General features: G+C 57.2%; 9 protein-coding genes across 9 annotated transcripts; 4 read left to right on the top strand and 5 right to left on the bottom strand.

The window, feature by feature from the left end:
* Positions 1-72: 72 nt before the first annotated feature.
* On the bottom strand, positions 73-1,379 carry GPI8 (GPI-anchor transamidase; the record flags this gene model as incomplete). The annotated part of the gene is made up of 2 exons (XM_036640315.1): positions 73-790; positions 844-1,379. The coding sequence occupies 2 exons, from the start codon at positions 1,377-1,379 to the stop codon at positions 73-75; spliced, it is 1,254 nt and encodes a 417-aa protein (XP_036494501.1).
* Positions 1,380-2,008: 629 nt separating this feature from the next.
* On the bottom strand, positions 2,009-2,707 carry CGCS363_v008465 (27-O-demethylrifamycin SV methyltransferase; the record flags this gene model as incomplete). Its single annotated transcript, XM_036640314.1, has 1 exon — positions 2,009-2,707. The coding sequence occupies one exon, from the start codon at positions 2,705-2,707 to the stop codon at positions 2,009-2,011; it is 699 nt and encodes a 232-aa protein (XP_036494500.1).
* A 2,819-nt stretch (positions 2,708-5,526) lies between these two features.
* On the top strand, positions 5,527-7,750 carry CGCS363_v008464 (uncharacterized protein; the record flags this gene model as incomplete). The annotated part of the gene is made up of 2 exons (XM_036640313.1): positions 5,527-5,561; positions 5,614-7,750. The coding sequence occupies 2 exons, from the start codon at positions 5,527-5,529 to the stop codon at positions 7,748-7,750; spliced, it is 2,172 nt and encodes a 723-aa protein (XP_036494499.1).
* Positions 7,751-8,385: 635 nt separating this feature from the next.
* On the bottom strand, positions 8,386-9,472 carry CRC1 (Mitochondrial carnitine carrier; the record flags this gene model as incomplete). The annotated part of the gene is made up of 2 exons (XM_036640312.1): positions 8,386-9,047; positions 9,109-9,472. The coding sequence occupies 2 exons, from the start codon at positions 9,470-9,472 to the stop codon at positions 8,386-8,388; spliced, it is 1,026 nt and encodes a 341-aa protein (XP_036494506.1).
* A 2,168-nt stretch (positions 9,473-11,640) lies between these two features.
* cis4 (putative zinc transporter cis4) lies at positions 11,641-13,354 on the bottom strand (the record flags this gene model as incomplete). Its single annotated transcript, XM_036640311.1, has 3 exons — positions 11,641-12,412; positions 12,461-12,679; positions 12,735-13,354. 3 exons carry the CDS (start codon positions 13,352-13,354, stop codon positions 11,641-11,643), a joined length of 1,611 nt encoding a protein of 536 aa, XP_036494505.1.
* Positions 13,355-14,770: 1,416 nt separating this feature from the next.
* Positions 14,771-15,094, top strand: CGCS363_v008461 (uncharacterized protein; the record flags this gene model as incomplete). The annotated part of the gene is made up of 2 exons (XM_036640310.1): positions 14,771-14,867; positions 14,958-15,094. 2 exons carry the CDS (start codon positions 14,771-14,773, stop codon positions 15,092-15,094), a joined length of 234 nt encoding a protein of 77 aa, XP_036494504.1.
* A 292-nt stretch (positions 15,095-15,386) lies between these two features.
* On the top strand, positions 15,387-16,838 carry CGCS363_v008460 (Chitobiosyldiphosphodolichol beta-mannosyltransferase; the record flags this gene model as incomplete). The annotated part of the gene is made up of 2 exons (XM_036640309.1): positions 15,387-15,821; positions 15,867-16,838. The coding sequence occupies 2 exons, from the start codon at positions 15,387-15,389 to the stop codon at positions 16,836-16,838; spliced, it is 1,407 nt and encodes a 468-aa protein (XP_036494503.1).
* A 904-nt stretch (positions 16,839-17,742) lies between these two features.
* Positions 17,743-20,115, top strand: CGCS363_v008459 (uncharacterized protein; the record flags this gene model as incomplete). The annotated part of the gene is made up of 4 exons (XM_036640308.1): positions 17,743-18,753; positions 18,818-19,250; positions 19,313-20,059; positions 20,111-20,115. The coding sequence occupies 4 exons, from the start codon at positions 17,743-17,745 to the stop codon at positions 20,113-20,115; spliced, it is 2,196 nt and encodes a 731-aa protein (XP_036495181.1).
* A 724-nt stretch (positions 20,116-20,839) lies between these two features.
* Positions 20,840-21,862, bottom strand: CGCS363_v008458 (uncharacterized protein; the record flags this gene model as incomplete). Its single annotated transcript, XM_036640307.1, has 3 exons — positions 20,840-21,318; positions 21,419-21,528; positions 21,603-21,862. 3 exons carry the CDS (start codon positions 21,860-21,862, stop codon positions 20,840-20,842), a joined length of 849 nt encoding a protein of 282 aa, XP_036495182.1.
* Positions 21,863-23,703: the final 1,841 nt, after the last annotated feature.

Here is a 23,703-nt window from a genome sequence, read left to right as displayed (position 1 = left end):
TCAACGCCTTGCTATGGATGCACTCATCGAGCCGAGTCAAATATAGAATACAAGAAAGAACAAAACGGAGAACTACGCCTTGACCGCGGCATGGCCGTTCTGACCGCTCGTCTTCTTGGCCTCATCATCTGACTTCTTCGGTGCCTCCAGGAACGACCCAAGAGCCCAAAGCAGCGCGCATCCAAGCAAAGCCGTAGCACCGACCAGCTTCTTCTCCCACCAGTTGTCGTTCGTAAGCGGCTTCGCCATCTGCACCCTCTTCGCCTGCGCCTTCGCCTTCTGCTCCTCGCCGCGCGCAGCCTTCTCCGCCAGCGTCGCGTTCCTTGCCGCGGCATCCGCCTCCTCGGCCCTCTTCTTCAGCGCGGCGATCTTCTGGCTGAGCTCCAGCAGCTCCTCGTCAAGCACCATGTTCTTCGCGCCGTCGACCTCGACGTTCTGCACGTTGCCGAAGAAGTCGGTGATGCGGCGGCTACGGGCGGCGTCGGCGCCGCCGGGGAACAGGTCGTAGCGCACGCCGGCGTTGGAGTGGATCTTCTCGTAGGTGTAGCTGTCGAAGAGCTCGCCGACCGTCTTCTTGGAGCTGAGGTCCTGGACCTGCGACTCGAGGAACTCGAGGTTGTAGTAGGTGTAGCGGTCGATGACGGCGACGCCGACGTCGTTGTCGGCGTGGTGGGAGTAGGAGGACTGGTCGAGTTCGGAGGAGCCGGTAGCGATGATGTTGGGGGAGTAGAGCTTGCTGTACATTGTGTTGGCCTGGCATGTGTCGATCATGAAGAGGATTTCGTGGTATCTAAACAGTCAGCATCGGTGGCAATTTACTCTCGGGGTTCTCAGGTCCCTTACCTCTTCTTCTCAAACATCTGCTCAAACGCATCCGCCAAGTCAAACGCGCCAATCTCCTCGGCGTCCTGGAACTTCAAAAACTCGTTCCCGCCGTGGCCCGTCATGTACACCAGTATGTTGCTCCGGTCGTCCGTCAGCAGGCGCTTGCTGCGCGGCATTTCGTCGCCGACACGGTCGGTCAGCAGGCGGATGAAGTTCTCTACGGTGACCTCGTAGCCACGGTAGTCGACCTCGATGTTGTCGCCGTACAGGTCGACGGCGCGGTCCGAGTTGCTGTAGACGGTGCCCGGGAAGGCGTTGCGCGGGTTGCAGGCCATGTCGTCGGGCAGCATGAGAATGATCTGCGAGTCGGGAATGCCGAGGCGCTTGACGGTACGGTAGATGGAGAGGACGTTGGCGAGGTGGCGGTAGTTGAACCAGAAGCGCGAGGTGCAGACGAGGACGGCCCAGTTGCTGGTGTGCTCGGCGAGGACGGCCGGGGCGAGCGTCGAGGCCGCCAGCAGGACTGGCAATTGCAGGAGGCGTGAGAGCTTCATGTCGGCGCTGGTCTTCTCGTAGGTGTGTGTTCAGGGGAAAGAACGGATCGTACTCGGGGTATCAAGGGAGATGAGGGGCCGCGTCGGATTGCAGTTATTGATGGAGGCGACGGGTTGGTAAGGGGGAGTGCCGCGGAGCTACATCCTGACAAACACTACCGCCAGGTACCCGACCTTAGTCAGCCCGTTGGTTGCGGGTGGAAGCACGGTCCAAGGGCCCCGGGGAGCGTTGTAAATCGCGGGTCGGTTGGCGTGCTCCACTGAACAAGATCGGTGTCAAGTACCTCCTGGACCTAAAGGTATTCGTATTCAAGCGATCGCTAGGTTTGATGATGCGTACACTCAGAAATCCCGACCGTTTTCAACGAACACGTATATGCTGAATGGTTCAATTGGCATGAAAGATACACTTTTGAATTGTTGAAATCCGAGACAGCTAAGAACTATGAGAAACATGTTGAGTTGGAGGTACCTGCAGATACCACGATTGAATCGAAATCGACCCCTGTCGGCATGTACCAGACAGCTGGGTGCTTGGAATATTCATCATCATCAGACAGCAACCCCCGAAGTTGCCGTAGAGCTGCTCTTACTGAGCGGCAGAAATCAGCCAATCTGTGACTGGCAGCTCATTTCTTGGCCAGAACCCAAAGAAATTCGGCATCAACCTCGTCGTCAATGACATCCTTGATGAGAATTTCCAGCCCAGTCTCCTTGAGCTTCTCGAGCGTCGCTTCGGTACCCCAGCCGCTCCAGTACATCCATCCCTTCTCGTGCAGCCACTTCTCCATGACGACCCCGGGCATGTTCTCGGACGCAAAGTTGACGAGTAGGAAGCCGCCGGGCTTGAGCCATCTGGCGAGCCGGCGAATCATCTCGCTCTGCTCCTCGCGGGGCAGGTGGATGACACTGTACATGCCGACGATGGCGTCGAACGAGTTCTCGGAGAACTCGAGCGCCATCATGTCGCCCTCGACGAAGGTGACGCGGTCGCGGCCGTGCTTGGCGAGGTTCTCCTTAGCGAGCTCGATCTGGACGCTGGATATGTCGTTGGCCGTGACGAAGACGTCGGGTGTCGTGAGCAGCCGGTCGGTGACGGGCTGGCCGCAGCCGCAGCCGAGCTCCAGGACGAGCGACATCTGGCCGGCCAGGGGCTTTGCTGCGAGCAGCTTCTCCATGAGCTTCTCGAGGTACTCGAGGCGCAGGGAGGACTGCTGGTCGGTCCAGCTGTTGTAGGCCGGAGCGATGGCGTCGTAGGACTCCTTCAGACGGGCCTTGACGTCCGCCGGGGCGACGGCGACCTGCTGGTCTGCTGGGCGTTCCGGCATTATGATTGATTGATTGTTTGTTTGTTTGGATTGGATTGGTTTTAGACTATCTGAGTGTCTGGCTTTCCCTCTGTGTGTGCCTGATGCTCTTGCGAGTATCCCCGTACAAGTCAAGTGACGCCCTTTTGCGACTTGACTATGACGAGAGAAGGGGAGAAAAAGCCGATGGAGGAGGGGAGCAGATGGGGTTTAAATAGGTAAGATGCGGAGTGATTGATCATGCTGACACTGGCACGGATTGAGGAGGGGCTTTTAAGTGCGAGCTTCGAGCCTCAAGATGGAGGGGAAGTTGCTGCACGGGCCAATTGTTTGCGATTGCATTCTAGGATCCCTTAACCTGTCTTGGTGGTGAGAGTCATCGGCCAGAGTCACTTGGGATGTTTTGTTCAATTCCAAGGAATTGACCGCTTAATTGACTGTTTACCGGCCACTTGAATGAGTCTTAAAACCAAAGTTCCAACTGCGATTGAGATCCTCAGCGTAATGTGTGCAGCTAAATATGCAGGACAGCAGGCGAGGAGGAGAATCTGGGGTGGAGGACGTGGGGACGGCGGCCGACGGGTAAAGAGGGGTGGAGGGGTCCTGGGACACAAGCTGGGCCTAGGCCGCTGGAATCGGAAAGAGTTGATGGGTCTGGAGGAGCAGACTCGGAGAAGTCAAGTCCGAGATCTCGAGCCGCCGTCGCATATCCGTCCGGCAGGGCGTCAAGCTGGTGATGATCACGTTCACGGTCTGCGTCAGGATCGTGTGATGCTGGGCGACCTGATGGTCTGTAGTTGCCGGATGCAGGTCATTGCAGCAGACATCAGGATACCGCTGCCAATGCGGCTTGCAATGAAAACCGAACGAACCCCGCTGAGCAGAGAAAACGTTGTTGATGGGGCGATGGAAAGTTTCCATACCATCGGGCTCATTTTGGTGTGGCACTGGACTGAGTTTTGTGCCGTGAGACGACAGCAGGAGTTGCTGGATGCCCTGGAATCAGTCCGAAGCTTTAGCGGATATTGTTAGGTTGCCGGCCCGCCAAAGTCTGATTACTTAAGCTTAACCGCACACAGGTCTGCACCTCGCATTTCTGGTCAGTGTCGCGTCGATTTTTTCCTGCCTCCCCACGTGCCGTAATGACGTTTGGCGCTAGCATTGAGGGGGGATAATCACATGCACAGAATGTGAAATGAGCTCTCTGCAGTGTCTCTGCCAGTCTCCACTTTGGCGAAGAGGGGAGGGGAAAAGTGACAACTTGCCCCAGAGACAATGGAAAGAGAGAAAGCCCGCTGCAACCCGCCCGAGCAGGACCGACGTGCCGACGAATGCCATCCGCCATCCAAGACTCAGAGACTCCAACGGCTGACGCGCCTGGTGTAGCAGCACCAAGCAAGACCTTGCTACCTTACCCTGCGTGTGCCTGTCTCGCCATTGCGCTGCCTCCTGCGAATCGAGACGCAGGCCGCAGCCAGAGCTACGGAAGCTCCAGCAATAGCAACACCGGAGGCAATTGATCTTCGCCCCCCCTTCGCAAATTGCCAGTGAGCTCCCAGCCTGTCACTTGTCGAATCGATGCCAGCTTGGGCGACACCACACCACCATTGGACCATCGAGTGCGACCCTTGACTCTGGCTTATGCCCCGGTGGTGGTGGAGCGTCGACTCGTCTCGTGCAGACCAGACCACACACTAAGCCAAACAGAACCGAACCAAACCAAACCAAACCTGTGCCGTCTGGCATCCCCGGTCCTTGCATCATCATACCTTGACGAGGACGAGGAAGCAAACAAAGAAAAACTGCCCCGCCCCGCGCTGCGCTGCACCTCGCACCCAAGACCCTTGCGCCTCGACGGCAGCAGTCCTAGCATCCCAGCATCCCAGCAGCTGCCAGCAGCACAGAGAGGAACTGCACAAAGAACCCTTCTGGAGGCTTTCCCTCATCATATCTATATCCGTACATACATGTCCATACCCGTACGGACCAAACGGCAACAAAACAACAACCCTGCTCGCCTCGTTTGTTTGCTTGTGCCTGCCTGCCGCACTGCGCCTGGCCCTGTCAGACCCTGCTTGCGCCCTGGGGCCTTGGTATCCGATCGCAATAATAACTCCTAGCTGCCCAGCCCGCGCTGCAAGCTATGCTAGTCTCTGCAATCTGCAGAACTGAGGAAACCCGCGCGCTACCGAAATATTCTCCACGACACCATCCCTCCACCGACGGCTGACCGACCCTGACTCTGCCAACTGCCCTGCCCGTTCCATTCTGTTCTGGGTCCAACGGGTCTCCATACCTACCTACGGATACACTCCCGTCCTCGCTTTTAGCGCTTGCGAAGTCGGTGCCAGCTGGTCGGAGAGAGGGGCTGCAAACACCGGATGACCGACGCAAAACTCGTCGATTATGAAATCCTCTTGACAAAGTCTGCCGCCGCCGTTGTTGCCTCTTTTTTCTGCGTCTCACTCAAATCCGACATTGTCTCCTCCTTCAACAAGGTCCGACGAAATTTCGATAGTATCGACTATAAACAGCTCGCCGTTTTGCGCCAACGCAGACGCCGCATCCCCAACTTATAGTCCGTCCTCGCTACTTCGCGCTTCGTGCTTCCGCCGCCGACCGAAGCTTATTCCGCCCGTGCAAGCCATCCGATCCCCTGGAGGTCCTAACTGGTGCGACGTATCTCTAGCCGCAGTCACAGCTGCCATTATTTGATCCTCCGTCTGTTTTCCCTCCTCACTAAAGGTGTCACGCACGCCTCTTGCCGTCACCTAGATCCAAGTCTGCTCCCGAACGCCGCCTGAGTGGACATTCCCATCCGCACCCGCGTCGCCAGCAATATGGGGCGCCCGCCGGCGTACATCTTCGTTGTCAGGTTGGTAGACCTCGTTCCTGACTTGTCTCTTTGGACGCTGACGCTTCTGCAGGCACGGCGCACGTCTCGACGGCGCTGACAAGAGATGGCACCTAACATCCCCGACTCCCTACGACCCTCCCCTGACCTATGGCGGCTGGCAGCAGTCCAAGGCCCTCGGCGTCCGGATTGCAAGCATCCTGCGCCAGGCCGAGGCTGATTCGAACAGGACCCCGAATGGTCGTGACAGCTCGACAGACTCGAAGAAGCGACGCAAGTTCAAGGTCGTCCTCCACAGCTCCCCGTTCCTACGATGCGTCCAAACCTCCGTGGCCATTAGCGCCGGCCTGGCCCAGGCTCCTCCCCTGAACACGCCTTCATACCCGATGCCTTCGCCCAGCACGAATCCTTCCGCCTCTCCCTTCGTCCTTCCGGCTTCTGTAACCGAGGAGGTTGATCCCCTCTCCACCGATGCGAGCGAGAGCAAGCCCGAGCCTCCCAAGAAGAAGATCAGGCGGTCCACGCTACGTCTCGACGCCTTCCTGGGCGAGTGGCTTTCCCCCGAATACTTTGAGATGATCACGCCTCCCCCAGGCTCTGCGATGATGCTGGCAGGTGCGAAGGCAGATCTGCTTAGGCGGGAGAACATCAGCGCCCACGACCAGATCGTGGAGCACTCCCATCACCACGCCAGCTCGGTCGGCCAGGCCCAGAGCCAGCTGTGGAACAGCCCCAAGTTCAGGGCAACCCCCGAGCGATCCGGTTCTACCGACTCGAACGCGCCGTCCATCTTTGGTCTGGATAGCGGCCGGCCTAGAAGTCGGGCGGACAGCGCAGCGAGCTCCTCCAGCCAGCGTGTCCGCTTCACGGTCCCCGAGCCGGGAAACCCAAAGGACGGATACGTCGCTCCGACCCCGAACTACGCCGTCTCGTCGAACGTGAAGATCCCCGACGGCTACGTGGCGCATGCGAGGGATGCCTGTTTGCACGTGGACTACCAGTGGGACTCGATGAGGGAGCCGTTTGACTGGGGCGACGGCGGCAAGTATGGTGAGGAGTGGACGGCCATGCACCAACGATTTAGACGCGGCGTGCAGAAGCTCGTGGACTGGTACACCACGGCCGAGCGTCCAAGCGAGATGGTCACCAAAACGGTGAGGACGTCTCACAATGGCGATACCGAATGCGCCATTGACGACGACGATGATGAAGACGTCGAGTCGGTTGTCATCCTCGTTTCCCACGGTGCCGGCTGCAACGCTCTGATTGGTGCCATTACCCACCAGCCGGTGCTCATGGACGTCGGTATGGCGTCTCTGACCATGGCTGTCCGCAAACCGAACCGCGAGGCCGAGCCCTCTGCCCTAGACACGCCCATGTCGGAAGTTGCCGACCCAATGTCTCAGGCGGGAGTCATCCCGGTTCACCAATACTACGATCTTAAGCTGTTCGCAAACACTGATCATCTGAGGCCGAGCTCCTCCTCTACACACAACCTCTCCAGAGCCCCTTCTACGGCGTCAAACTCGAGCCACTCCCAGAATGGCCAAACGGGCGCCCGTGGCCGTATCGCGACGGGAAACGGGGCGTACACGGCCGCGCCCATCACCTTTAACCCGGAGTCGTTCGTCTTCCCGGGCAGCCGCAGCACATCGGCAAACGCCAACCTCGGCAGCATGCGCCGCACATCGCACAACAACACCTACTCCCTCCCTCGGACACCTGCGCTGAACACAACGGGTATCACCGTGGGAAGCGGCGTCACGAGTTTTACCAACACCACCACAAACTACAACAACAACAGCAATAACAACACGAATGCTTCGCCTACACTGTCTGCCGGCCTATGGTCGCCAATCACGCCCAAGAAGGACGCAGACGAAGAGGAAGAGGACGACGACATCTTCCCCGACTTTGACCACCGCAAGAAGCTCGCAGCCCTCTCCAAGCAGGGCCCCGAGATCGTTAAGCCCCCGACGCCCGAGCGCAAAGAGCCGCAGTTCGGCGGTCCTACCAAGGTGCCCCTGCGGTTCCAGGAGATCTCCCGCCCGACCTCGAGCGACGGCGCAGAGGAGGAGAACAAGGTGCCCCCACTGAGCTTCGCCACCGGCGGCGGCCTCTGGGGCGCGCCGCGGCCGCTGGGCGAGACGGAGATCATGCGCGACATGACGACGTCCAAACGGCGATGGACCGTCAACGAGCGCGCTTAGGTACTACCGCAATCAGAGCATGACGCATTATGGAAGCGAACAGGATAGAACGATCGGCAGACTGAGCGAGCGAAAGACGCATAGCAAGTACAGGACAGCATGGGCATGGTCTACAGCGGAAACGCCCGTACACAGATACGATGACAGACACAAACATTTTGGGCGGCGAAGGATACAACACAAAACACATCTCAACTTGAATCATTCTGCATGGCGTTATCATTTGGGGGGTTTCAAACGCAAAAAAAGGGAGGGCAAGCAGTCAGGCAGTTATCAAGCAACCCCCAAAAACGTACTTTTGTAATTACCACTCAAAACTGAAAGAAAACCATCAGCGACGCAGAAGGCGGGGTTTATCTTTTTCATTCCGATTCATTCTGCATTCTAAAAGCATGGAGGGAGCAAGATAGATGCACAAAATACCAAAAAACATCGCTTCTAAGAGCACGATACTAAGTATTCTTGCAGTACACGTGTATACACACAATCTTTCGACTCCAGGCTTGTTGTCTATCATGATGATTCAAGGGGAACTACACACTACATGAAACAGATTCGTGACGAGTGCCTGCCTGCCATTCTCCTGTAAACGCCTTCCACAACCGCAACCAAAAAGTTTTAAAGGAGACCGTCATCTAGTGCCCAAAAGCCTTGTTCATAGCCTGGTGCGCCAACTCAACGCCCAAAAACGTAGCCGCGTTCGCCGGCACGGCTCTCGCGAGCGCGGGGCCGAAACCAGGGAAGAAGGCCTTCACACCGCCGCGTCCGTACACCTCCCTCACCACGCCGCCGAGCGTGACATTCCCCTCGGCGGTCTGCAGGCGCGACTTGACGGTGTCAACCGGGAACACGGGGATCCACATCGCCACACCAGCCGCCGCGCCAGCCGCCGTGATGGCCAGCAGACTGAGCTCGCCCGAGGGCTTGCCGGAGACGGGGTCCTTGGGTGTGAGGCGGCGCTTGATGTACTCGTAGGCGGCGAAGTATGCCGCGGAGCCAGGGCCGTCGCGGGCGAGGGTGGCGGCGGAGCCGCGGAAGACGGAGCGCAGGCCGCCCTCGCGGTAGAGGGAGCGGACGACGTCGAGACCGCCGTTGTACTTTGGCTTCTCGCCGGGCTGGAGGCGCTGCGACTGGACCTGGAGGATGACCTTGACGCGCTCGAAGGGGGCGGTGATGGCGGTCATGGGGATGGCGGAGAAGAAGCCTGCGGCGGAGACCTGGGCGATGGAGAGGGGCGCGTCGGGGGAGGTGCGGACGAGGGTTTTGCCTAGGTCGTAGCCCCAGAAGGAGACGGCGACTTTTGGGAGATGGTTAGTGAGAGGAAGAGAGGGGAGGAGGACGGAGGAGGCGGGACTTACACATGGGTGTGACACCGACCAAGGGCGCGCTGACGCCGGCGTACAACCCACGCCTGAGGCCATCGCGGGCGATGCTCTTCTTGACGACGTCGATGGCGCCCGAGTAGACGCCACGGTCGGCGGTCTGGAGGCGGACCTTGACGAGGTCGAACGGGTGGCCGACGACGACGGCGCAGACGCCGCCGAAGCCGCCGGCGGCGAGGGAGCGCAGCTGGGCGGCGAGGCCGGAGGTCGCGGCGGCGGCGTCGGCCTTGAGCTCGTCTTTGGACTCGGGGATGTGGGGGGTCGGCACGGGGAGGGACTGGAGCTTGGAGTTGAGGGAGGAGGCGGCGGCCGCGGCGTCTTCGGGCGTGGAGGGGGCCATTGTGCCGGGGTTTGTTGTGGGTTGCGAGGAGGTGGATGAGGCTGAGGGTGAAAGTGAGGTTGTCGTGAGAAGGGAGAAGTAGGTGGTGATGGTGGTGGAGGAGTGGTGTTGTTTGGGAGGAGAGGAAGGAAGTCCGGAGGGCTTTCACGTGTTTCGCGATGCGAGCTGCCCTTGTTTCTGCTAGCGGTGGTTTTGGCGCAATTGAGGAGGAAGCTCGGGCGGTCCGTTCCTGGCGCTGGATAGTGTATGCGGTAGGAGTGCTAGTGTTCTTGCTGTGCGTGCAAATGTGCGCCGCGGCCGGTACTCCGTGGAGAGCTTTTTTGTTTTTGGTGTATGTGTCGACGTTGCAACCCCGGATGTGCTCGAGATGCTGCGATGGCGGAGGCAGAGGGGGAAGCTATGCCGCTACGTCACTGAGCCGAGGCAACTACAAAGGACGGCCCACTTTGCGCGGTACTCGTAGGTAGTGGTCCACTGGGAGAGAAAGAGTCCTCGTGATGCGAGTCTGTTTGCGGAAATGGGAAAACCTCTTGACCAAGTTGCAATTGCAAAAAATTAGGGTTGATGAAGCGCAATGGCGACCTGTGCCTGACTAAGAGTACATAAAAAGGACAGAGCGTCATCTTCTTCATTTTTCTGTGCCTCCCCAACTTTCTCCAAAAAGCTCATCCCAGCATTGGCGGCGGCGGCAGCGGGAAGAATGAAACCCTCTGTCTGCAATGATGGAAGTGCCCGCCCGGGCCTCGGTCGTTCGGCTCATTGTCGCCTCTCCAGTGCCCCCCTCCACCTTCATCCGGGGTTCTGGGGGAGCGCGGTGCGACGGCAGCAGCAGCGGGCCCCCCGCGGGGTTGCGTTCACAGTTGTGCGCTACCTTAAACTTTGGGGGTGCACCACGACACAGCGTCCAGTATCCCGTCCGTATCCACTTCCACCTGAGGTCGCACATGGATGTCGCCATGAGGCGCATGCTTCTGGACGAAAGGGCCAAACGGTGCCGTTCCTGAATCTATCATGTACATCCAGGTATAAATCCCACGTTTTGGCTGGGAGTTCAAGGTTCTTTAGGCGGAAACCGTCGTCATTCACAAACATCGTGTGACCCTTACGGAGTGGGGTGGCGGGCAGAAGCATGAGATGAACTCAATTCCCCGATGCTCCCTTTGCAGCGCCGGCATGTGAAATCGCGTCTTTTGATGACGGGGAATTGCCAGAGACACCGCGTGTGTTCCACTGCAAGACAGTCCAGTTTCACCTCTAAAATTAACGGAGCATCTTCCGCAGAGTTGACATTCAAAGTCGACGATCTATTCCGAGAGATGAGATGTTGTGCGCAACTCAACTGTATGTAGCATTCAACACCGTCACAACCATTACCCCGGAGGAACGGCACCAGTCGAGCTGCTGCAAACCTGCAGTTCTTCAGCCCCGCGAGATCCGGCACGACAAAGGATCCCTCACCACAACAAACATCTCACTGCATCCATCCCCAAAAATCTCTCCAATCTCATCCTCTGCACCCCAGTCCGCCTGCACGTCAAGTGACAGCTGGCCCAGACTCCCTCATCTTGCCTTACATCGGCCCAGACCTGCGCACCCTCTCCGGGCGGACGGAGATCCTATGGCGGAACAGCCCAGACCTCGCAGCGCGGGATGGAGGGTGGATTTGGTCATCAATTCACGTCACACCCTTCGGTTCGACGGAACATACACGTCCCCTCGCCCTAGTCACATCACGAAATCATCTGCGACCCGCTTGAAAGGGTATCTAGTCTTCCATTGCCGCGCAAAATATGTGCGTCTACTCATACAAAGTCTTTGAATGCCGTCGCAATGCCTTTCCGTGATACGAGGTCCCTGTGTATAACGTTTCCCCCCCCCAGACTCCGACATGAACAGCTGTACTCGAACAAAGAAAAGGAAAACCAAAACAAGCCGAACCAAACTGTGCTGGTTCTAATCCCCAAGAAAAATAGGGTACCACGTCTCCAACTCCTCTATCACCACACATCTGTATGTCCCCTCGTCTTCATCGTCTTCACCGTCCCGTGGTCTAGTCATAGAAAAGAAGTATACGCGAACGAACGCCTCTAGTCCCGCTTCGTGCGGCCGTCCTGCTCCACTAACGTCTCGACAATCGTCGGCACCGGTGTCATCGGTGGTACGTTCTCCTAAAACGCCCTTTTCAGCGGTGTTGTCGCAATTCCTGTTGACCGGCCCACGCCGCACCAACAACTGGCATCTCCTTCCCTCTCGACCTGGACGACAATGTCCATTGAGTTTCGGAGGAGGTATTCGCGCACCCGGTCGCGCACCTCGTCGAGGCCGGCGCCGCGTCCTGCCACCACGTGCACAATACCTTGCAGTCTGTCGCCCGAGTCTTCGGTGCTACGGTCGTCCATCCAAAACTTGGGCACAGAGTAGTTGACCACCCCCTTCTGCTGGAGGATGCCCGCCAGCGTGTTGCGCAGGTTGTACTCGACGTCGTCGGGTATGTTCAGCATCAGGTTGCGCGCCGACGACTTGATCAGCGGAATTGCCGCCAGGAAAATCAGAATGGCAATGGCGCATGATGCCAAGGGGTCCCAGAAAGTCCAGCCCGTGTAGTAGGTAAGAATGGTCGAGAGCACCACCGAGGCGCTGCCCATCGTATCGGCCAGAACATGCAGAAAAATACCCTCCATGTTGTCGTTATGATGGGAGTGCGCGTGGCTGTGCTTCTTGCCGTGGGAATGATCGTGTCCGTGATCGTGCTCGCCGTGGGAATGCGAGTGACCGTGGCCATGGTCGTGGCCGTGATGGTGGTGGCCAAAGCCCCACAGGCCCAGCAGGTTGATCACGCCGCCGAGGAAGCTGACGATGAGCAGCTCCTTGAGACGATGGAGTTGTTGACCTTCCCATATCCGCTCAAACGCCTCCACAATAATCTCAACACTCAGCAACCTGTGTATTGTTAGACTTGACCTGTCCATAATAATACAGTGCACCTACATCAGCAGAATGCCATTGGCGAAGCCGCTCAGCGTCTCAATCTTTCCTAGACCAAAAGGAAATCGCTGGCTCTGGGGCCACTTGCTCGTCACGGCCGCGCAGAGGCCGACGAAGAGGGCAAAACAGTCGAAAAACATGTGGATCGTGTCGCTCAGCAGGCCGAGGGAGTCGGTAACGTAGCCATAGAAGGCCTGGACGGCCATGAAGCAGAAATTGAGCCTGGACCAACGCGCGTCAGTCATTGAACCCCCCAAAACAAGACATATTCACCTACGTCATAAAGTAAAAGATCCGCCGCGAATCCTTCTCTACAACAATTGTATGCAAAAATGGCAAGGCAGGCGTGTATTTGAGGATGATTTTGGTAAACAAAGATGGCTTCGAGTGATCGTGGGCATGGCCGTGGGAGTGGTCGTGGCTGTGGCTGTGAGAATGACCGTGGCAATGACCGTGCGAATGGCCATGGTCGTGGTCGTGATCATGTTCGTGGTGGTGTTCGTGTATCACCGTGCCGTCGAGGGGCTGGAAGTTCTCCGAGAAGGAGCCGCTCGTGGGCGTTAGGAGTTGTCGGCCGCTAGGGGTAATGTCCGTCTTCCATCCGTCCATGGCAGCGAGCGATCGCGGCACCGCCTTTTCCCGAAGGGACGACTGGCTCGAGTTTCCTCTGGTGTGAGAATGGCTGTGGCCGTGGGCGTGGCCATTGTGAGTGTGTTGATGGTCGTGGTCGTGTACGTGGCCGGTCGAGTCTTGGCTCTGGCTGTGGGTATGCAGCCCACCGTTGGACATTGTTGACTTCAGCGCATTGAGGGACGGCGGCGAGTGGGAGTGAGAATGCATGTGGTGATGGTGGGCATGCGGTAGGGCGGAGGATGGCAAGGCGTAGGACGAGGCCATGTTGACCGCGGAGAAAGGGTTGCAATCTCGTCGGGGTCGGTCTGGGGTCGGTGTCGGTGGTCGGTATCGGCGGGGATCTAGGCGAGAAATTGATGTCGTTTTCTTTGGCTCGTTGCTGTCGCGCTCTCCACCGAGGACCCGTCGATTCGGGACCCTTTACAGTAACCCCCTATCGCAAATCAACCCAAGTCATGGGTCGGGGAATTTAGCCTCTGCTTTCGTGTCTGTGTCTCGTGGGCGAGGAACGAAGTGTCGATGGGATGTAGCAATTGCGGTGTCGTGGGACGTTCGGCAGCCGTGGCCGTGGAGCTGGGAGGAGAGGAGACGGAGACGGAGACGACGGGAGTGCTAGGGAAGAATAGCCAGAGGTAGGCACGAATAGTAGCAGCGGCAGAATGACAGACGGGAGTCGTGTGCCCGTGTCTAGCGCTGGATTCGCCTTATCCCAGCGGCAGTTCAGGGGACTTGCACAGCTGCAGTCCTGCACAGGCTAAAGGAGCGGAATGTAGTCGCCCCGTCAATGACGTTGCGCTGGGTGGTAGGAGGCTTTGATCGACGATGGGCGTGCCGGCGGCGTGAGTCGCACAGACGAGCCGATGCTGGAAGCAGCCAAGATGGAGGGGATTCTCGTCGACGGTTTCTTTGTGGAAGACGGAGTCGACGATGGACGCAAGAAGGTAGGCCGGGAAGCTTTAGGTAGATAGAAAAAAGAAGAACACCGTTCAAACCAAAACAAGCAGCCCAAAAGTTTAAGGTGGGATGTGGCACACCCGGGACTCGGAGCGTTATTATTTTTTTGGTTTTTGGCTGAACCCAACCACGGGACGCCGGGCGGTGCCTCCTTTCAGACGAATGCTTCTCAGGCTGTCTCTCTCTCTTCCCCCCTCTGTCCCTGTCCCAATGAGGAATCCGGCGGTCAGCCCCTGCAGATTGCTCCGTGTGGGGAGGAGGCTAGCAGCTGGGAAGCGGCACGTTCGTGGTCGCGTTGTTGTTGATTCGCTGTGTTGGCCGTCAAGAGGGGGGCGTCGGGCTGGGAGTTGGCTGCATAAAGTTGCCCATGCAGACAATGCGACCCCGATCCTAGGCCGATAATCGCTGATGTGCCTGCGGTCTTTTTTACGACCACGGGTACTCTGTACGAATACTGAGCAGGCGCTATGATTTGGGAAGGTCCTCTGTCACTCAGTACCCAGAGGCTAGAGAGCTGGCCAATTGATTCCCAGCCCCAATTGCGACATGTCTCTGGGTTTCTGGGCATGCCATGCTTGTCTGAGAATCTCAGATGGACATGCGCCCATTAATAACCAGCGTGGTCGATGCGGCTGGTCTGTGTTCTGTCTGGCATGTGCAACAGCTGGTTTCCCCTTAATTGGGTGACGACAGAACATCTCAGCCTCAGTTCCGCCTTGATGGGCGATGCGAATTGAATTGAAGCAACCACGCAACTGTGAACAGGACGTGGACCCAGCGATACCGATACGGCGTCTGCAGGTCGACCGCTGCAAGCTTGTGGGTACGTACCTTGCTCATTGTCCCTCACACGTGACCCGCCACCTTCCCGTTCCATGTTATCGCCGACGGCATCCCCTGATTGGCGCCACAGTTGCAACAGCAGACGACACCCAACCCAAGTTGGAAGGCGCGAGCAGAACGACTCTGGAGCGTCTTGGAAGAGGGGCCTGGCCAAGACGACAGCACTTTTGCGCCTTCCAATATCCCTTCGCAACAGGCCATTGCTAATCTCCAGCGCCAAGAACGAGATATTACTCTTCCGGTGCAGCGTACAAAAAGCTGCTGCCCGTGTCCCACTACCCGGGCCACCTCCCACCCACCCATGCGCCCGGGCTAAGGCGATCTTGCAACTTCGGATGACAGCACCGCGACAGCACAAGACAGGACAGCTTGCATAAGCGTCACCACCGCCGCGACATCTGAGAGCCAAGACCCGACGACAATCTGAAACTCCACCAGGCTCGCATCGTCACCGCTCCCGCCCAACGCAACTGTCCTCTTATTGCGACCACTAGCCACGATGTCGGCCCTGGCGCTGGTGGTGTCCATCGTCGCGGGCGTCTTTACCACGCTCATCGCGGCCTTTGGCATCAACTCCCTGTCAAGGCTTCTGCCGACTCGCTACCATGCGGCTGAGAATCCCAAGGATGACCACATTCAGATCCTGGTGCTGGGCGATATAGGTCGCAGCCCGCGCATGCAGTACCACGCACTCAGTGTCATGAAGCATGGAGGAAGAGTCGATCTCGTTGGTTACAAGGAGACAGCCCGGCTACCAGACCTCGTTGGAAATGAGAGAGTCGCCCTGTATCCTCTACCGCCCTTGCCGGCTGTCTTCAAATGGAACACGCTGCCATTCTTGATCAACAAGCCAGCCAAAGTCGTCTGGCAAATGTGGTCCATCTTTCAAGTGCTGGCTTACACCGCACCCCCCGCAAGATGGATCATCATTCAGGTATGTGAGCCGCCAACTTATAAGGTGTGATCTAACTCGGTCCAGAATCCCCCTTCTATCCCCACGCTACACCTGGCTCTCCTCGTTTCACTGCTCAGAGGAAGCCACCTGCTCATCGACTGGCACAACTACGGCTGGTCCATCATGGCCACCGGCCGCAGCAAGAAGAACCCCCTGGTCTGGCTGTACAAGAAGTACGAAATCTTCTTTGGCCGACTCATTCCCACCGCCAACCTCACCGTCACCCACGCCATGGCCCGTCAGCTCCGTGAGAAGCCCTACGACAACAAGAAGCCCATCTTCGTCCTGCACGACCGTCCCGCCCAGGTGTTCCAGCCTATCAAGTCAGCCGAGGCTCGTAAGGCCTTCCTCTCCAGCATCAAGGAGACCAAGAACGTCGCCGACAGCATCTGTGACGGCACCACCCGTCTCATCGTCAGCAGCACCTCGTGGACGCCCGACGAGGACTTTGGCCTACTGCTGGACGCCTTGGTAGCCTACGCACACCCCGAAGAGGCCATCAGCTCAAGCGGTGTCGGCAGGCCCCCGATCCTGGCCATCATCACCGGCAAGGGCCCCCAGAAGGCCGAGTACGAGGAGAAGATCAAGAAGCGTCGCATCGAAGGCAAGCTGCCCGGCATCACGATCCTCACCGCCTGGCTCTCGACGCGCGAGTACGCCTCCCTCCTCGCCTGCGCCGACCTCGGCGTGTGTTTGCACATGTCCAGCTCTGGCGTCGACCTGCCGATGAAGGTCGTGGACATGTTCGGCTCCGGTCTGCCCGTCGCGGCGTACTCCGCCTACGAGAGCTTCAGCGAGCTTATCAAGGAGGGCGAGAATGGGTGTGGCTTCGAGACTGCGACCGAGCTTGCGGAGGTCCTGATCCGATTGCTGAGTGAGGACGGCAAGGACGAACTGAGAACACTGAAGGCCGGTGCTGTGAGGGAGGGTAGTTTGAGGTGGGATGAGGAATGGGATCGTGTTGTTGGCCGGGTCGTTGGAGTCATAGACAGCTGATACCCACACATTTAATACAGAAGATGCATAGATGCCAACTCAAGAAAATGATGCTCGTGAGCCGGCAACGGAGCGAACGACTGTCGCACGAAGAGAAAAGATTGTAAAAAGACGAATCTGCCACTTTTAGAGGCAGAAATGGCAAAAGATTGATTTCGCCCGGACTTGAACCGGAGACCTTCAGTGTGTTAGACTGACGTGATAACCAACTACACCACGAAACCATTTAACACCTTGTGAGGTGCTGTGGTGATGGGAGGGGTGGGCCAACTCTGGCTCATGAAGCATGCAGAGCAGAGCTTGGTGAGGGGCTTGGGTCTCGGCGGATATTTCCGAAGTAGTGCCGGCGCATGCTAATCCCCGCCAGCCTGCTAACATTCACCGAGCTCCTCACCGAGATTGATGCTTCTCTCAAACAAAACCTTTTGCCCCAGTATTTGACGAATGCCTTCAAGAACGACCGCTCCACCATAACACACCTGGCTTCATGGATAGCCGCAGATATCAGATCTCATTTGAAAATGGATAAAAATAAGGTTTGTCCAAGTATATTTCTTCCGTAGAGAGTCATGGTTGCAATTGGCCGCTCCTTCTTTCTTAACAAGTACGTAAAGACCGCCCGTTTGTTGGTCTGAGAGGCAATGAGAGGGTCAAGCATATGCTTTCACCACGAGATACCTATTCCTCGGAGAGATTCAGTAAATCTCTCAAGATCTCAGTCCCTTCTCAACTTGTTTCTGTAGGAACAGCGGCTACCATCCTCTGGCGCCTTCCATCTCAACTCATGATCATCGGATGTATGCGCTCATCAGCCTACTCTCAGTGAGAGACGCCCTCATCGTCGATTCTACTTATTACCAAACGACACACCCTCATCATACCCACATTTGAATGCATCCTAGCCATGGATGACCTCGCCATCCTCGACGGAACCTACTTCAAAAACTTGCCGCTAACAGGCCCCTCAAACCAGATCCCCCCTCTCAAGACTCTCACCCTCAAGTCTCGCCCTCTCGCAACCCACGCCATCGCCTTCTCCTGCGACGCTGAGCTCGCCGTAGCAGCAGACGACTCCGTCCACGTCTTCCTCCCCGAATACCCGACCCCCGAAGACCCATCCACCCAAAAGCCCGCCGCCCCTCCACCCGAAGCCGTCGACGACAACCCCCAAGATGATGCGCTCCCAGCAGCAGCAGCAGCCGCCGCCGCCGCCGCATCCCAAGACGCAGAGAACAAGTCCCGCCAGCAGTACTACACCTACATCCTCCGCATCCCCCTCTCCCGCAAACCCGACCCGCGCATGAACGCCGCCCTCTTCGCCGCCCAGTCCCTCGCCCCGCCCGCCTACGAGGACGACTACGCCAACCCGGGCGATGTCGACCCGGCCTCCGTCTTCGAGGGCGTCGGCTCCGGCACCGTCACCGGCTACGGCGCCTCCCTCAACCAGCTCGTCGCCCTCGAGTGGTCCCCCGCCGGCGTCGGCCGCAACCTGCGCCCCGTGCTCGCCGTCATGCTCACCAACGGCGCCCTACTCGTCCTCGGCGAAGGCGGGGGTGCTGGTGCCGGTGCCGGCGGTGGTGGTGGTGGGAACATCGACCTCGGGGCGCGCATGCGCAACTTCCGCGACTGGAGGATCCTCTGGGGCGCCGGCGCGAACCTGCCGCTCCCCGACGCCGGCAGCGAGGACGGCGCGTACCTGCCCAAGGACAAGATCCGCTCCTTCGCGTGGGCGCGGCGCGTCGATGCGGGGAGGGCGTTGTTGGCGTACGCGACGGACCAGGAGGAGGTTGTCGTGCTGAGCGTGCAGTATTACCTCCCCAACGAGAACGACGACGGCTCGGATGCCGGGGCGTATGTGTGGGAGGTGGAGGAGGTCGCGAGGTTCGATGGGCGGGGGCCGCATCCCACTCCGAGCGTGAGCCATTCTTATCCCAGTCTGGCAAACACATGTGGCTGCCCATTGCTAATATGCATTGCAGATCACAGACCCCGACTATACCCCATACTCCTCGGCGTTCTCGCTAAAGTGGTCGCCCTGGCTGCTCTCCGACGACGCACGCACGGCGGTGATATCGTACTGCGCGCGCAACTACGTCGGCTTCCGCCGTATCACGATTCCCCGCGTCTGGGCGCGCGGCGCCGGCGTCGAGGTCAGCGTGGAAGAGGCCGACGTCACGGGCATCTGCACGCACCTCGCCCCAGACGCGTTCGTGGAGTGGGAGGACGCCGTCTGGGATCACGATGGAGCTAAGGTTTGCCGCGGCGTGATCGCGAGCCCGTTCAAGGCGCAGCCGTTCCAGGTCGCGCTCAATGGGCCCGAGGGGGCGGTCGAGGAGGGGCACAAGACGGAGGTGTGCGGGACGACGTACCCTGAGGACACGACGTCTTTGGATGCTACGAATCCCATCTCGAGTCGGTCCCCCCTATAACTCATGTCTCTGGGTTCATGATAAGCTAACGAATCTTGTCAACAGGTCTCATCATCCATCCCCCCGACATGACGAAACGCACCAAAGCGCCCTCCTACTCCCTCGTCCGGCTCTCCGCCACCGGCAGCAACGACAACTGGTTCCAGCAGAACGCCGTCGACACCTACACCGACACGGTTCTCCCCAAGTGGGCCGAGACCATCTCCTCGACCGTCAAGCTCTCCGTGCCGGCGGCGATGCTCGGCCGCGGCAGCGGTGGGGCAGCGGGGGGCGACGCCGAGTCCGCCGCGTCGGACGATGACGACAGCGACGATGAGGACTTCGACCTGCCCGAGGACGCGGGCGAGCAGATCCGCCCGTATCGGGTGAGGGTGTGGGGCCTGACGGTGTCGCCGGCCGGCGGGGTGACGGCAGTGCTGGTGTCGCAGCACAGCACGCAGCAGCCGGAGAAGTCTGTTAAAACCAGGGTGATGTTTGGCGGCAAGGTTTCTTCGTCAGGTGGTGGCGGCGGCGAGATGATGGATCTGGATGGGACTGAGGAGGGGCGGCCGCGTCCGTTTTGGGAGAGGCAGAGCACTGAGGCCAAGATGTGGGATTGGATGTATGGTGGCGGGCCTGCTGTTCCCGGGACGCTTGCGACGGAGACGGCAGGGGTTGTTGAGGATGTTGACGGGGATGTCTCGTTGAAGGCGAGGTTGAGGGAGGTTAAGGAGAAGCAGAGATGCGTGTTTTGCCAGACGTCGTTGAAGCAGATGGGCAAGGAGTCTGTTTGTGAAGGGGGGCATATCTTTGGTAAGTCTGCCTGGGCTCGTCTCGCTGTCTTGAGGGGTATATGCTAATGAGGATAGCTACCTGTGCTGCCACTGGGTTGGCGATCTTGGCGCCTGGGATCTCGAGGGCATGTGCTGTTTGCGGACTCCGCTGCCTTGTGGCGAAAGAAGTTGTGAAGATTGCGCAGGAGCATCTCGGTCCCGATGTTCGTGTCGAGACGTCAGAGGAAGTTTGCGGTGGGTGCGGAGGCAAGTTTGTTGTGTGACGAGAGGCATGCAAGGAGGGTGTTCAGGGGTCGGTCTCTCTTCAAAGACAAGCAACGGTTTCCCCAAAGATTCCAACGGTGGTCAAAGCCGGGATTGTCAGGAGAAGCCAGGGGTTTGTGATGGTGTTGTACGACAGGCTATACGTGCCGGCCTTATTTGGAGTTGAAAGATGGAACAAAACATGCATCTGGCAATAACGTCGCTGAAGCCTGTGTTGCTCGTGAGAAGTAAGGAGCTGGCTTTGGTGTTACGCAACAAACTGGAGGTATGACACTTAAAACGCAGGGGAAAAGATGCAATCAAGGAACTGAACGCGTTGCCAACGAAGCTGATTGCTTCCTGAGCCGATGAATGAGTGTCTGATGTCTCCCAGAATACTCCCGTGACTGAATCTCAATGACAGTCTGGTCAACCTTTCATATTGACATAGGAAATCCCAGCAAAACTACGTCCTCAGAAGTCCACCAAAGCCATTCACCACACCTCAACCACATGGATGCTTCCTAGCCTGGCTGTCGGGAGGTCAATCCAACGCTTAAAACTGGCGGAAGCTGCGACCGCGCTTGGAGATGTGCTCAGCGTGCCCCTCCTCAGAGCGCTTTCCATTGCCATCATCATAAGCCGGTTCTTCCGTGCTGTCATCGTCGCCAAATGGAGCGTTGTCATCTCTGGGGAACTCAAGGGCGCGCGGCTCTTCGGAGCGTCTCTCGGTGGTCACATCGATATAGCGATCCGGAGTGTCCGGAATGCGTGGTGGGCCATGGGCAGAGCCGTCGCCGGGCTGTTCCACAGGATGAGGGATCTTGTCCACGGTCTGTCCTACAGGGAAAGGGAGCTTGACGGTGCGCTGTTCCACAGACTGAGGGACATCATCCAAAGTCTGTCCAACCGGGTAGGGCAAGGTGAAAGTCTCCGGCTCGTTGGAACGCTTCTTCTTGACGGGGCTGATAGGAACCAGGGCTCCTTCTTCCTTGTAGCAGCCGATCCTGCCGTTGTATTGCCAGATACCCTCAGCTAGCAGAACGTTAGTGGTATTACGAAATACGAGACCAGGACAAAACAAGCGTGGGGCGCCGACGAGATTCGGAGGATAGCGGAGGTGTAGGATACTTACAGAGGTTGATCGTGCTGCGGTTAACGTTATCCCTGCACTTGCATTCCAAGATGACGGCTTCATTGTCTTTGCGGGGAAGAACTTTGCAATTACTGCACCTGAAATTGCCCCTGTTTCGGTATATGTTTAGTTCGGCTCACTTCAAAGAGATAGATGGTAGGGGAAAGGTGCGTGTGGTACTGACATGTAGGACCAATACATGGTGCCATGCGAGTTCGTGATGCATAAGTCAAGGTCCAACCAGGTGAAGACCTTTGCGCCGTGACGATCCTCGCATGTAGCGCCAAGCATCCGTTCCATGGGCCCATATAGACCCATGACTTGATCAGTGATGTGGAAGTCTGTACAAGCCTTTTGGATGCAGTCAGATTCAACGGGGCAGTCTCTGGCAACAGCTAGAGTGGCAGCCAGAGAGCCGAGCGTGGCCAGGGAAAGGGTCTTCATTCTGGGGATGGGATGGAACGATGGACAGAGTAGTGTTTGCTTCCGGATTGGCTGGTGGACTCTGGATAGTCAGAGTGACAAAAGGAGTCGAGACTATGATAAGTGAGAGAGTTTAAATAAGAGGCGAGAGAACCAGCAGACTTCAGGATAATTGATGTAGTGGCCATTCGATGTAACGTTTGAAGCAGTAAGGGGCACATACAAAACTGGTTCTTTACGAGAAAGTATGTCGGGGGCGTAATAGGGCAAAGGTGAGCCAAGAAGGAATGATACGAGGTAGGAGTTTCATGGCCTTCAGTTTCCATATGTCATGGGACGCAAGGGGCATGTTATGCTACTACCTAGGTATTGTGACACCGTTTGTCTGTCTGTCCTGCGTGCCTCTCGGTGTGTGCAAAGCGGTGGAACGGTGAAAGCCAGTCGCGTTGCTTGACATTGGCTGCGTGATCCATCCCCAAGACTGTATCGAAGGTGGAGAATCAGCAGTGGAACTTATCTGGCCAAGCTTAAGCTTGAAAACAAGTTTGTGACCGGATCGCACTTTATTTTCTTTCATGTCCTCGCAGCCAACAACATTAACGCAATGGCTTTGATTTGTAGCTGAAGTCCCAGACTCGGAGATGGGGACGATTACATCTGTAACTTTCATTTGATAGAAACTATCGATCTCTTCGTTTAGACGCACGTCTAGCGCCTGCTCTAACCGCAAAAACCTACCAAGCCGCAACGCTCACCGCTCAAAATTCAACGACTGGTACTTCACAGCAGCATATGAGGATGCCGCATCTGTTTGAATTCAAGATTATATGAGTGTCAAATTAGTCTCAAGGAGAACATCAAGAATCGTTTAGTTTAGTGATGTTGATCTTCAGGTTGAAGGTTGTCAACATAAGGTATCCATCTTGGATGTTTTTATATATGTACATGAGTGCGGCACTACGAGATGCGCATGTGTTCAATACACAGCATCGCGTATGTCGACAAAGTAAGTCACGTTATTGTCTACCAAAAGAATCTGGACTGAGCCTCTATTGGAGGCAGACGGCAACTTGATAATAGGGGAAAGGCTAGCAGCTGAGCCGTCGAAATTCATGACATCTACATAGAACGAGACGCAAGCACATCATAAAGCAGACTCTGGACCTGCACCTCAAACAGCTTCGAGAATAGCTGCTTTCTTAGGGGCAATGCTTTCGCTCGGCTTATTTTCCTATCGGAGCCTTGTGGCCGTTGGTCTTGAAGCAACCAATGACACCATCGTTCACCCAGATGCCCTCGGCTGAAAAGTGCTTAAGTTAGTTCAAGAACGCAACGAAACGCAGGAGAGTGAGGGGAATATTCACAGAGATTGAACTCAGTCGCTCCATAGCCATTTCCCCAGCACAAGCATTTCAGAATGACGGGGTCTGAGTCGGACTTTCGGTCCAAAATCGAACAACTCGAGCATTGGAAGTTTCCCCTGACGGATATACGTTAAAACACTGTTATAAATCCAGAACAGTCAGGGAAATCTTACTGGTATTGCCAAAACAGTTTGCCTTTGTTGTTTGTGAGGCACTCCTTCAAATTGAGCCAGGTGTAGACCTCCTTGCCTCGGCTGTCTTTGCAGATGGCCTCAAGTAGAGCTTTAGTGTCGTCTTTTTCCTCCATGGGAAGCATTGCGTGTTTGTTGATGGCGAAATCCCTGCAAGATTTCTGCATGCAGTCGGACTCGGTTGGGCAATCTCTTGCCATGGCCAATCCGGCAATCAGAGAGTTGATAGCGGCGAGAGAAAGGACCTTCATGTTGACGGACTCAAGTGGCGTCTTGGTTATGACCTTCGAGAATGTTTGACAGAATA

Source organism: Colletotrichum siamense (assembly GCF_013390195.1).
Source record: "Colletotrichum siamense strain Cg363 chromosome Unknown KSG_Cg363_contig05, whole genome shotgun sequence".
Lineage (NCBI taxonomy): Eukaryota > Fungi > Ascomycota > Sordariomycetes > Glomerellales > Glomerellaceae > Colletotrichum > Colletotrichum siamense.
This window is presented reverse-complemented; position numbering and strand designations above follow the sequence as displayed.